At 48.9% G+C, this 12,020-nt stretch overlaps 1 protein-coding gene across 1 annotated transcript in view; it reads left to right on the top strand.

Annotated features, from left to right (window-relative positions):
- The window catches only part of LOC120036217 (V-type proton ATPase subunit S1-like), a 43,304-nt gene extending 31,562 nt beyond the window's left edge, over window positions 1-11,742 (top strand). Inside the window, exons 4-10 of the mRNA XM_038982698.1 lie at window positions 4,929-4,969; window positions 5,112-5,197; window positions 9,990-10,166; window positions 10,496-10,653; window positions 10,775-10,825; window positions 10,900-11,137; window positions 11,382-11,742. Coding sequence (XP_038838626.1) covers window positions 4,929-4,969; window positions 5,112-5,197; window positions 9,990-10,166; window positions 10,496-10,653; window positions 10,775-10,825; window positions 10,900-11,137; window positions 11,382-11,591 — 961 coding nt within the window. The 3' untranslated portion in view covers window positions 11,592-11,742. The remainder of the gene's footprint in view (window positions 1-4,928; window positions 4,970-5,111; window positions 5,198-9,989; window positions 10,167-10,495; window positions 10,654-10,774; window positions 10,826-10,899; window positions 11,138-11,381) is intronic.
- The last annotated feature ends 278 nt before the right edge of the window (window positions 11,743-12,020 follow it).

Raw genomic sequence — 12,020 nt, 5'->3', positions numbered from 1 at the left:
TTATTCTCCATGGACTTTAGTGTCCCAGAACTTTTTGAAGTTTGTGCTACAGGATGCAAATTTCTGTTTGAAAAAGCTAGCCTTTGCTTTCCTAACTTCCTGTGTATATTGGTTCCTAACTTCCCTGAAAAGTTGAATATCGCGGGGGCTATTCGATGCTAATGCAGAATGCCACAGGATGTTTTTGTGCTGGTCAAGGGCAGTCAAGTCTGGGGTGAACCAAGAGCTATATCTATTCTTAGTTCTACATTTTTTAAATGGGGCATGCTTATTTAAGATGGTGAGGAAAGCACTTTTAAAGAATATGGGCAGGTGTGGTGGTGTGGAGTGAGGTAGACTGAGGGCAGGTGTGGTGGTGTGGAGTGAGGTAGACTGAGGGCAGCTGTGGTGGTGTGGACTGAGGTAGACTGAGGTTGGGCTTGTTACAGGCTTGAAGTGCTGCTGACACTTATCCATTTTTTTAAATCACATTTTTTTAGTCACATGCGCCGAATACAACAGGTGTAGACCTTACAGTGAAATGCTTACGTACGAGCCCCTAACCAACAGTGCAGTTTCCCAAAAAATACAGATAAGAATAAGAGATAAAAGTAACAAGTAATTAAATACCAGCAGTAAAAAAATATATATATATACAGGGGGTGGTGGGGGGGTACAGAGTCAATGTGGAGGCTATATACAGGGTATTACGGTACAGAGTCAATGTGGAGGCTATATACAGGGTGTTACGGTACAGAGTCAATGTGGAGGCTATATACAGGGTGTACCGGTACAGAGTCAATGTGGAGGCTATATACAGGGGGTACCGGTACAGAGTCAATGTGGAGGCTATATACAGGGGGTACCGGTACAGAGTCAATGTGGAGGCTATATACAGGATGTTACGGTACAGAGTCAATGTGGAGGCTATATACAGGGTGTTACGGTACAGAGTCAATGTGGAGGCTATATACAGGGGGGTGCTGGTACAGAGGCAATGTGAATAGTCTTGGTAGCCATTTGATTAGCTGTTCAGGAGTCTTATGGGTTGGGGGTAGAAGCTGTTTAGAAGCCTCTTGGACCTAGACTTGGTGCTCCGGTACCGCTTGCCGTGCGGTAGCAGAGAGAACACTCTATGACTAGGGTGGCTGGAGTCGTTGCCAATTTTTAGGACCTTCCTCTGACACCACCTGGTGTAGCGGTCCTGGATGGCAGGAAGCTTGGCCCCAGTGATGTATTGAGCCGTCCGCATTACCCTCTGTAGTGCCTTGCGGTCAGAGGCCGAGCAGTTGCCTTAACAGGCAGTGATGCAACCACAGGATGCTCTCGATGGTGCAGCTGTAGAACCTTTTGAGGATCTGAGGACCCATGCCAAATATTTTCAGCCTCCTCAGGGGGATTGGTATTGTCATGCCCACTGGTGATGTGGACACCAACAAACTTGGAGCTCTCGACCCGCTCCACTTCAGCCCTGTCGACGTGAATGGGGGCGTGCTCAGCCTTCCGTTTCCTGTAGTCCATGATTAAATCCATTGAGGAAGAAGTTGTCCTGGCAACACACAGCCAGTTCTCTGACCTCCCTGTAGGCTGTCTTGTCGTCGATCAGGCCTACCACCGTCGTGTCGTCTGCAAACCAAAGGATGGAGTTAGTTGTGCCTGGCCATGCAGTCGTGGGTGATCAGGGAGTACAGGAGGGGACTGAGCACGCACCCCTGAGGGGCCCCCGTGTTGAGGGTCAGCTTGGCATATGTGTTGTTACCTACCCTCACCACCTGGGGGCGGCCCGTCAGGAAGTCCAGGACCAGTTGCAGAGGGAAGTGCTCAGTCCCAGGGTCCTTAGCTTCTTGATGAGCAGCATTCTCATGTAGGCGTTCCATTTGTCCAAGTGGGAAAGTACAATAGAGATTGTGTCATTTGTGTGTGTGCCGTTCTCACGTTAATTAACATCCACATCTTCGGGGAGCAGTTGTTGTTGGGGGTTAACTGCCTTTCTCAAGGGTAGACCAGCAGATTTTTCAGTTACTGGCCCAACGCTCTTAACTGCTAGGCTACCTGCCGCCCAAACCTAGCCGTGATGCAGCCAGTCAAGATGCTCTCAATGGTGCTCTGTTCGGCTTCCTGAGGGGGAAAAAGTGTTGCCGTGTATCCTTCACGGCGTAGTTGGTGTCTGTGGACTTTAGTGATGTGGACATGCTCTTGACCCCACTTCACTACACCCCCTGTTGATGTCAATGGGGTCGTTTCCTGTAGTCCACCCTCAGTTCCTTGTCTTGCTGAATGGGGGGCGTTTCCTGTAGTCCACCTTCAGCTCCTTGTCTTGCTGAATGGGGGGCGTTTCCTGTAGTCCACCCTCAGCTCCTTGTCTTGCTGAACGGGGGGCGTTTCCTGTAGTCCACCCTCAGCTCCTTGTCTTGCTGAATGGGGTGGGAGTTTCCTGTAGTCCACCCTCAGCTCCTTGTCTTGCTGAATGGGGTGGGAGTTTCCTGTAGTCCACCCTCAGCTCCTTGTCTTGCTGAATGGGGGGGGGGGGGCGTATCCTGTAGTCCACCCTCAGCTCCTTGTCTTGCTGAATGGGGGGTGTTTCCTGTAGTCCACCCTCAGCTCCTTGTCTGGCTGAATGGGGGGCGTTTCCTGTAGTCCACCCTCAGCTCCTTGTCTTGCTGAATGGGGTGTGTTTCCTGTAGTCCACCCTCAGCTCCTTGTCTTGCTGAATGGGGGGCGTTTCCTGTAGTCCACCCTCGGCTCCTTGTCTTGCTGAATGGGGGGGGGGGGCGTTTCCTGTAGTCCACCCTCAGCTCCTTGTCTGGCTGAATGGGGGGTGTTTCCTGTAGTCCACCCTCAGCTCCTTGTCTGGCTGAATGGGGGGGGGGGGGCGTTTCCTGTAGTCCACCCTCAGCTCCTTGTCTTGCTGAATGGGGGGTGTTTCCTGTAGTCCACCCTCAGCTCCTTGTCTGGCTGAATGGGGGGCGTTTCCTGTAGTCCACCCTCGGCTCCTTGTCTTGCTGAATGGGGGGTGTTTCCTGTAGTCCACCCTCAGCTCCTTGTCTGGCTGAATGGGGGGGGGGGGGGGGCGTTTCCTGTAGTCCACCCTCAGCTCCTTGTCTGGCTGAATGGGGGGTGTTTCCTGTCGTCCACCCTCAGCTCCTTGTCTTGCTGAATGGGGGGTGTTTCCTGTCGTCCACCCTCAGCTCCTTGTCTTGCTGAATGGGGGGCGTTTCCTGTAGTCCACCCTCGGCTCCTTGTCTTGCTGAATGGGGGGCGTTTCCTGTCGTCCACCCTCAGCTCCTTGTCTTGCTGAATGGGGGGCGTTTCCTGTAGTCCACCCTCAGCTCCTTGTCTTGCTGAATGGGGGGTGTTTCCTGTAGTCCACCCTCAGCTCCTTGTCTGGCTGAATGGGGGGTGTTTCCTGTCGTCCACCCTCAGCTCCTTGTCTGGCTGAATGGGGGGTGTTTCCTGTAGTCCACCCTCAGCTCCTTGTCTTGCTGAATGGGGGGCGTTTCCTGTAGTCCACCCTCAGCTCCTTGTCTTGCTGAATGGGGGGCGTTTCCTGTAGTCCACCCTCAGCTCCTTGTCTTGCTGAATGGGGGGTGTTTCCTGTCGTCCACCCTCAGCTCCTTGTCTGGCTGAATGGGGGGTGTTTCCTGTCGTCCACCCTCAGCTCCTTGTCTGGCTGAATGGGGGGTGTTTCCTGTAGTCCACCCTCGGCTCCTTGTCTTGCTGAATGGGGGGTGTTTCCTGTAGTCCACCCTCAGCTCCTTGTCTGGCTGAATGGGGGGGGGGGGGGGGGGCGTTTCCTGTAGTCCACCCTCAGCTCCTTGTCTGGCTGAATGGGGGGTGTTTCCTGTCGTCCACCCTCAGCTCCTTGTCTTGCTGAATGGGGGGTGTTTCCTGTCGTCCACCCTCAGCTCCTTGTCTGGCTGAATGGGGGGTGTTTCCTGTAGTCCACCCTCAGCTCCTTGTCTGGCTGAATGGATGACTCCTATTGTATAACTCCACTATTCCTGTCGGCAATAGAACAAGCTTTCTAATGGTCACCTGACCCAGATTGTGTTTTTATAACGGGCTGTTTTTGGATTGCGTCAACCACAACAGTATCTGTGTGATGGTGGGGATGCAGTGTGTCTACTCTAGTTCCTCTGTGATGGTGGGGATGCAGTGTGTCTACTCTAGTTCCTCTGTGATGGTGGGGATGCAGTGTGTCTACTCTAGTTCCTCTGTGATGGTGGGGATGCAGTGTGTCTACTCTAGTTCCTCTGTGATGGTGGGGATGCAGTGTGTCTACTCTAGTTCCTCTGTGATGGTGGGGATGCAGTGTGTCTACTCTAGTTCCTCTGTGATGGTGGGGATGCAGTGTGTCTACTCTAGTTCCTCAACGGCACAGCTAGGAGAGCTAAAAACACCTTATTGTTAAACTCAAGTTATAAAAGTGCGTTGAAATGACTTAGGAAGTGTGCACACTTTAGAGAGGGCTGTGGCCCCCCAAACCTGTGTATTTAGTTTTTTTGATGCAGTTACCAGGAATATTCTTATGTTATCATATTACTGAATGTATAGTACAGTAAATGTCAAATGAACATAAAATCAGCAGTGTCAGGATTCAGTCTTGTTAGGTGAACAGTTGTCCTCAAATTTAGTCTAATCATTTTCCCATTGCTTTCCATATTTCAATGTAGCCCTATCCATATAGGCACATTCTCACTAGTGTAAAGGGTTAAAGCTAATGTTCTGCAATCCTACACATTAAGGCCATTCGTTATGCCTTATGCTGAGTGACTCAAACATAACTAAATCAATGGGAGCCCGATGCCATGACATTTAGGGGATTTTAGATTCTCCCTGACGGTTGTAGTTTGGAATGGCGGCCATGATAAATGAATAAAGGGGGGATGTTGTTTTTTTCTTCTGAATATGGGTGTGGTCTATCTGATTGTGGGTGTGGTTTCTAACAGGGCCGATCTGATGTCCGTTAAGGAGGTTCTCAGCGGGAATGGTGAGTGTTCCAATGTTCTATATTGGTCTATAGTTCTACTGTACGGTGGCTCTGCTGGGACAAACATCACCTGCATTCACTGTGTTCCTTATAACAGCATGATACAGATTGCTGAAGACTAACTTTGTGTGTCTGTGTGTAGATGAGGTGATTGGACAGGTGATGAGCATTATGAAGAGCCAGTCTGTCCCCTACACTGCCGTCTACACTGCAGTGAGACCCTCACGGGTAAGTGTGTTTATGTGCGTGTTAGGGCCGGGACTATACCAGTATCGCCATACTCCTTAGTATCGTGGAAAGGGAAAAAAAATAAAACTTCTTTATAAAAACATCCCTAATTTTGTTAACAAACAACATTGTTGTCCTCAAGTCACATTTTATTTCTACTGAAGAAGAACATAAACACATGTGAAGTGTTGGTCCCAGGTTTCATGAGCTGAAATGTAAAAGATCCTAGACATGTTCCAGATGCACAAACAGCTTTTCTCTCTGATGTTCACAGATTAGTTTACATCCCTGTTAGTGAGCATTTCTCCTTTGCCAAGATAATCCATCCACCAGACACGTGTGGCGTATCAAGAAGCTGATTAAACAGAATGATCATTACACAGGTGCACCTTGTGCTGCGGACTAGGGCTGTTACGGTGACCGTATTACCGCCACACTAGCTGTCACGAGTCATGAAGGCAGTCAAATTCCACGTGAACATTTAGTCACTAATTAGGCTTCTCCATGCTCTGATGCTGCTGATGGTCATTAGTAGTCTACCAAACCTTCTAACTGCCTGGTACTCAGCACTCTGTTGTCCCTCTAATCACTCTGACATCAATACAAATGTCATTTAAAATCTAATCAAACACTTCACGAGAGCTCATGTTGGGCAATACATTGTAGAATAATAGTGAAGACATCAAAACTATGAAATAACACATGGAATCATTTAGTAACCAAAAAACTGTTAAACAAATCAACATTTATTTGAGAATCTTCAAAGTAGCAACCCTTTGCCTTGATGACAGCTTTACACACTCTTTGCATTCTCTCAAACAGCTTGCATTTCAATTAACAGGTGTGCCTTGTAAAAGTTAATTTGTGAAAATTATTTCCTCCTTAATGCATTTGAGCCAATCAGTCGTTGTGACAAGGTCGGGGGTGGTATACAGATAGCCCTATTTGGTAAAAGACCAAGTCCATATTATGGCAAGAACAGCTCATATAAGCAAAGAGAAACGACAGTCCATCATTACTTTAAGACATGAAGGTCAGTCAATACAGAAAATGTCAAGACATTCAAGCGCTATGATGAAACTGTCTCTCATGAGGACCGCCACTGGAATGGAAGACCCAGAGTCACCTCTGCTGCATAGGATAAGTTCATTAGAGTTACCAGCCTCTGAAATTGCAGGCCAATTAAATGCTTCACAGAGTTCAAGTAACAGACACATCTCAACATCAACTGTTCAGAGGAGACTGTGTGAATCAGGCCTTCATGGTCGAATTGCTATAAAAAGAAACCACTACTAAAGGAAGAAACACGAGCAATGGACATTAGACCGGTGGAAATCTGTCCTTTGGTCTGATGAGTCAAAATGTGAGTTTTTTGGGGTCTAACCGCCGTGTCTTTGTGAGGCGTAGAGTAGGTGAACGGATCTCTTCATGTGTGGTTCCCACCGTGAAGCATGGAGGAGGAGGTGTGTTGGTGCATTGCTGGTGACATTGTCTGAGATGTATTTAGAATTCACACTTAACCAGCATGTTTAGCACAACATTCTGCAGTGATACGCCATCCCATCTGCTTTGGGCTTAGTGGGTCTGACATGACCCAGAACACACCTCCAGGCTGCCTATTGGCCAAGAAGGAGAGGGATGGAGTGCTACATCAGAAGACCTGGCCTCCACAATCACCCGACATATCCTGTGTGTGTGTGTGTGTGTGTGTGTGTGTGTGTGTGTGTGTGTGTGTGTGTGTGTGTGTGTGTGTGTGTGTGTGTGTGTGTGTGTGTGTGTGTGTGTGTGTGGTGTGTAAACCCAACGTGCTTCTGTCCAGCTTTAACATAAAAGGGGAATCAGGTGCTGATGGATTTGAAAATCCATCTCATTCCAAAATCACGGGCATTAATATGGAGTTGGTCCCCCCTTGCTGCTATTACAGCCTCCACTCTTCAGGGAAGTCATTAATATGGAGTTGGTCCCCCCTTGCTGCTATAACAGCCTCCACTCTTCTGGGAAGTCATTAATATGGAGTTGGTCCCCCCTTTGCTGCTATAACAGCCTCCACTCTTCTAGGAAGTCATTAATATGGAGTTGGTCCCCCTTTGCTGCTATAACAGCCTCCACTCTTCTAGGAAGTCATTAATATGGAGTTGGTCCCCCTTTGCTGCTATAACAGCCTCCACTCTTCTGGGAAGTCATTAATATGGAGTTGGTCCCCCTTTGCTGCTATAACAGCCTCCACTCTTCTAGGAAGTCATTAATATGGAGTTGGTCCCCCTTTGCTGCTATAACAGCCTCCACTCTTCTGGGAAGTCATTAATATGGAGTTGGTCCCCCCTTTGCTGCTATAACAGCCTCCACTCTTCTGGGAAGTCATTAATATGGAGTTGGTCCCCCCTTTGCTGCTATAACAGCCTCCACTCTTCTGGGAAGTCATTAATATGGAGTTGGTCCCCCTTTGCTGCTATAACAGCCTCCACTCTTCTGGGAAGTCATTAATATGGAGTTGGTCCCCCCTTTGCTGCTATTACAGCCTCCACTCTTCTGGGAAGTCATTAATATGGAGTTGGTCCCCCCTTTGCTGCAATAACAGCCTCCACTCTTCTGGGAAGTCATTAATATGGAGTTGGTCCCCCCTTTGTTGCTATAACAGCCTCCACTCTTCTGGGAAGACATTAATATGGAGTTGGTCCCTCCCTTTGCTGCTATAACAGCCTCCACTCTTCTGGGAAGGCATTAATATGGAGTTGGTCCCCCCTTTGCTGCTATTACAGCCTCCACTCTTCTGGGAAGGCATTAATATGGAGTTGGTCCCCCCTTTGCTGCTATAACAGCCTCCACTCTTCTGGGAAGGCATTAATATGGAGTTGGTCCCCCCTTTGCTGCTATTACAGCCTCCACTCTTCTGGGAAGTCATTAATATGGAGTTGGTCCGCCCTTTGCTGCTATAACAGCCTCCACTCTTCTGGGAAGTCATTAATATGGAGTTGGTCCGCCCTTTGCTGCTATAACAGCCTCCACTCTTCTGGGAAGTCATTAATATGGAGTTGGTCCGCCCTTTGCTGCTATAACAGCCTCCACTCTTCTGGGAAGTCATTAATATGGAGTTGGTCCTCCCTTTGCTGCTATAACAGCCTCCACTCTTCTGGGAAGTCATTAATATGGAGTTGGTCCTCCCTTTGCTGCTATAACAGCCTCCACTCTTCTGGGAAGTCATTAATATGGAGTTGGTCCTCCCTTTGCTGCTATAACAGCCTCCACTCTTCTGGGAAGTCATTAATATGGAGTTGGTCCCCCCTTTGCTGCTATTACAGCCTCCACTCTTCTGGGAAGTCATTAATATGGAGTTGGTCCCCCTTTTGCTGCTTTAACAGCCTCCATTAGGTTTTCTACTAGATGTTGGAACATTGCTGCGGGGACTTGCTTCCATTCAGCCACGAGCATTAGTGAGGTCGGGCACTAATGTTGGGCGATTAGGCCTGGCTCGCAGTGTGTTCCAATTCATCCCAAAATGTTTGATGGGGTTGAGGTCAGGACTCTGTGCAGGCCAGTCAAATTCTTCCACACCCATCTCGACAAACCATTTCTGTATGGACCTCGCTTTGTGCACGGGGCCATTGTCATGCTGAAACAGGAAAGGGCCTTCCAGAAACTGTTGCCATGAAGTTGGAATCACAGAATCGTCTAGAATGTCATTGTATGTAACCTTTTAGATTTCCCTTCACTGGAACTAAGGAGCCTTTCACAAACCATGAAAAACAGCCCCAGACCATTATTCCTCCACCACCAAAATGTACAGTTGGCACTATGCATTTGGGCAGGTAGCGTTCACCAGGTATCCGCCAAACCCAGATTCGTCCGTTGTACTGCCAGATGGTGAAGCGTGATTCATCTCTCCAGACAACACGTTTCCACTGCTCCAGAGTCCAATGGTGGCGAGCTTTACACCACTCCAGCCGATGCTTGGCATTGCGCATGGTGATCTTAGGCTCGTATGCGGCTGCTCAACCATGGAAACCCATTTCATGAAGCTCCCGACGAACAGTTCTTGTGCTGTCGTTGCTTCCAGAGGCAGTTTGGAACACGGTGGTCTCGTTCTGTGAGCTAATGTGGCCTACCACTTCGCGGCTGAGCTGTTGTGGAAACTTTTAGGCGCAACATTACAATAACAGCACTTATAGTTGATTTGACTTACGGACTTGTTGGAAAGGTGGCATCCTATGACGGTGCCACGTTGAAAGTCACTGAGCTCTTCAGTAAGGCCATTCTACTGCCAATGTTTGTCTATGGAGATTGCATGGCTGTTTGATTTTATACACCTGTCAGCAATGGGTGTGGCTGAAATAGCCGAATCCACTAATTTGAAGGGGTGTCCACATACTTTTGCATACGTATGTACAGTGCATTCGGTAAGTATTCAGACCCCTTCTCTTTTTCCACATTGTTACCTTACAGCCTGTTGTGACAACGTGGGAAAAGTCAAGGGGTCTGAATACTTTCCGAAGGCACTTTATGTTTGTGTCTCCCACCCTTTTCAGAAGGCTCTGATGAAGGCAGACTATGCACAAACATAAACCTGTTTGTATTGTCAGTGAACCGGATTCATGCACAAACATAAACCTGTTTATTGTCAGTGAACCAGATTCATGCACAAACATAAACCTGTTTATTGTCAGTGAACCGGATTCATGCACAAACATAAACCTGTTTGTATTGTCAGATTCAGAAACCGTGCTCCTTTCGTTTTGTTTTCCTGGATAGTCACCAGTTGACGTATCCTGTTAACCATCTCTTTCTTTCTCTCTAGCAGGTGTCATCTATTTCTATGGACATGGAGGCTGGTGTAAGAGGAGGGCGCTCTCTATTGCAGTACGGAGACAGAAAGAGGGAGAGAGAGAGACAGAGGGAGAAGGAAAGGGCAGAGAAGAAGGTCAACGACAGGACATCAGACAGGACAGGAGTCTACCCACCAGTGGAGTTTAAGGTTCTCTCACACACACAGCAGTTAAAGAGCCTCTTTAGTTGGATGAATAAATACACTATGAAATAATAAACTGAGACAGTGATTTGGCGTTGCCACGAGCACCAGGATATTGTAAACAAGAGTGATACAAGACATTGCACTCGCCCCCAAAAATCTGCCCAAGTACCTGGTACTCTTCGCGCTGCTGTAATGGGAGAACAGAGCAGCAGAGAAGTTGAGCCTCATTTCATACTCTTAGTTGTTGTGGCAGTCGGCCAGATACAGCTGTTTACTTTGTGCTGATTCTTCCTTTAAGAGATGAGGGTTTATTTCTGATCTTCTCTCCCCAGGAGGGCGGAGCCGGCTGTATCATGCTGTGGGCGGAGAACCTGACCGTGAGCGTGCTGCGTGGCGGTCGCTGGGAACGACACGACCTCACCTCTCTGACCTTTGGAGAGGGCGTGACCCCTAGGCTCCAGGGCTCCCTCTGCAACCAATCACACTCCAGGTCAGGGGTTTAGTGCTGGAACCATGGGAACAGCAGCCTTGTTGAACTTGGAAATGATTGGGATGAATTATGTTGTAGTCGATTTTCTTTTAATCAAATATTTTTCTTTCATCTCTGTCAGTCTGGTTCTAAACTATGAGAATATCCTGGGACACCGCTCCTTCAAACTAGTGTGAGTTGACTGGACACACACACACACTCTGTTACAAACCAAGACATTTGAACTAATGTTGTGTGTGTCTCCAGGTTTGCCATGTCCCAGCGCCACTACAAGGTGTCAGCTCGCCGCTGGTTCACGCTAGACGCCGTGGAGATAGAATACGACGGTCAGAAAGCAACGTTTAACGGGAGCCGTAACGTGTACGCACCGGCTGAGTACTCCTACCGCTGTCAGTCAGTCACTAACTTCAGATACCCCATCCTGGTACCGCGCACCTCCAAAGACCCTGCTAACCAGTGGAGGGTCTCATTCACTGACTTCCAGGTAGGGGCCGTGTTTCTGTGTATGCAGTGTGTCTGAAACCAGACCGTACAATACGAACAGACCGTTGAAACACTTTCTACTGTTGCTCTCTCTCTCCCTCTCCCTCTCCCTCTCCCTCTCCCTCTCTCTCTCTCTCTCTCTCTCTCTCTCCCCCCGCCCTCTATCTCTCTCTATCTCCCGCCCTCTATCTCTCTCTATCTCCCGCCCTCTATCTCTCTCTCTCTCTCTCTCTCTCTCTCTCTAGATCCAGGGTTTCAACGTGGCAGGGGGAGAGTTCTCCTATGCCAGTGACTGTGCAGGGTTCTTCAGTCCTGGTATCTGGATGGGACTGCTGACCAGTCTACTGATGCTTCTGGTCCTGACCTACGGCCTCCATATGATCATGCAGCTACACACCATGGACCGCTTTGATGACCCCAAGGGACCTGCTATCTCCGTACCACAGACTGACTAACACACACACCTTACACACACACACACCCTACACACACACCCTACACACACACACACACACACACACACACACACACACACCTTACACTACTTGTTGAGATCATTCCTTTAGTCACCATAGCAACCAGACCACTCTGCGCATGGGAATGAAGGAGGGGGATACAGGCGGGGGGGGGGGGGGGGATACGGGCTGGAGGAGGGGGGGGGGGCGGCTGGAGGAGGAGGAGGGGGGGGGGGGGGGATACGGGCTGGAGGAGGGGGGGGGGGGGGGGGGGGGGTAATACGGGCTGGAGGAGGAGGAGGGGGGGGGGGATACGGGCTGAATATTTCTGTTACTGAAGGGAAGTGTGTGTCTGTCCATAGTTTTTGTTAACTTAATGTAAAGATTCTAAATGATCATGTTTAGTCAATACGGCCCATGTTGTACTTT

This window comes from Salvelinus namaycush, unplaced genomic scaffold (assembly GCF_016432855.1).
Source record: "Salvelinus namaycush isolate Seneca unplaced genomic scaffold, SaNama_1.0 Scaffold1250, whole genome shotgun sequence".
NCBI classification, from domain to species: Eukaryota; Metazoa; Chordata; class Actinopteri; order Salmoniformes; family Salmonidae; genus Salvelinus; species Salvelinus namaycush.
Note: the sequence above shows the minus strand (reverse complement) of the source record. Positions and strands in the feature narration are given on the sequence as shown.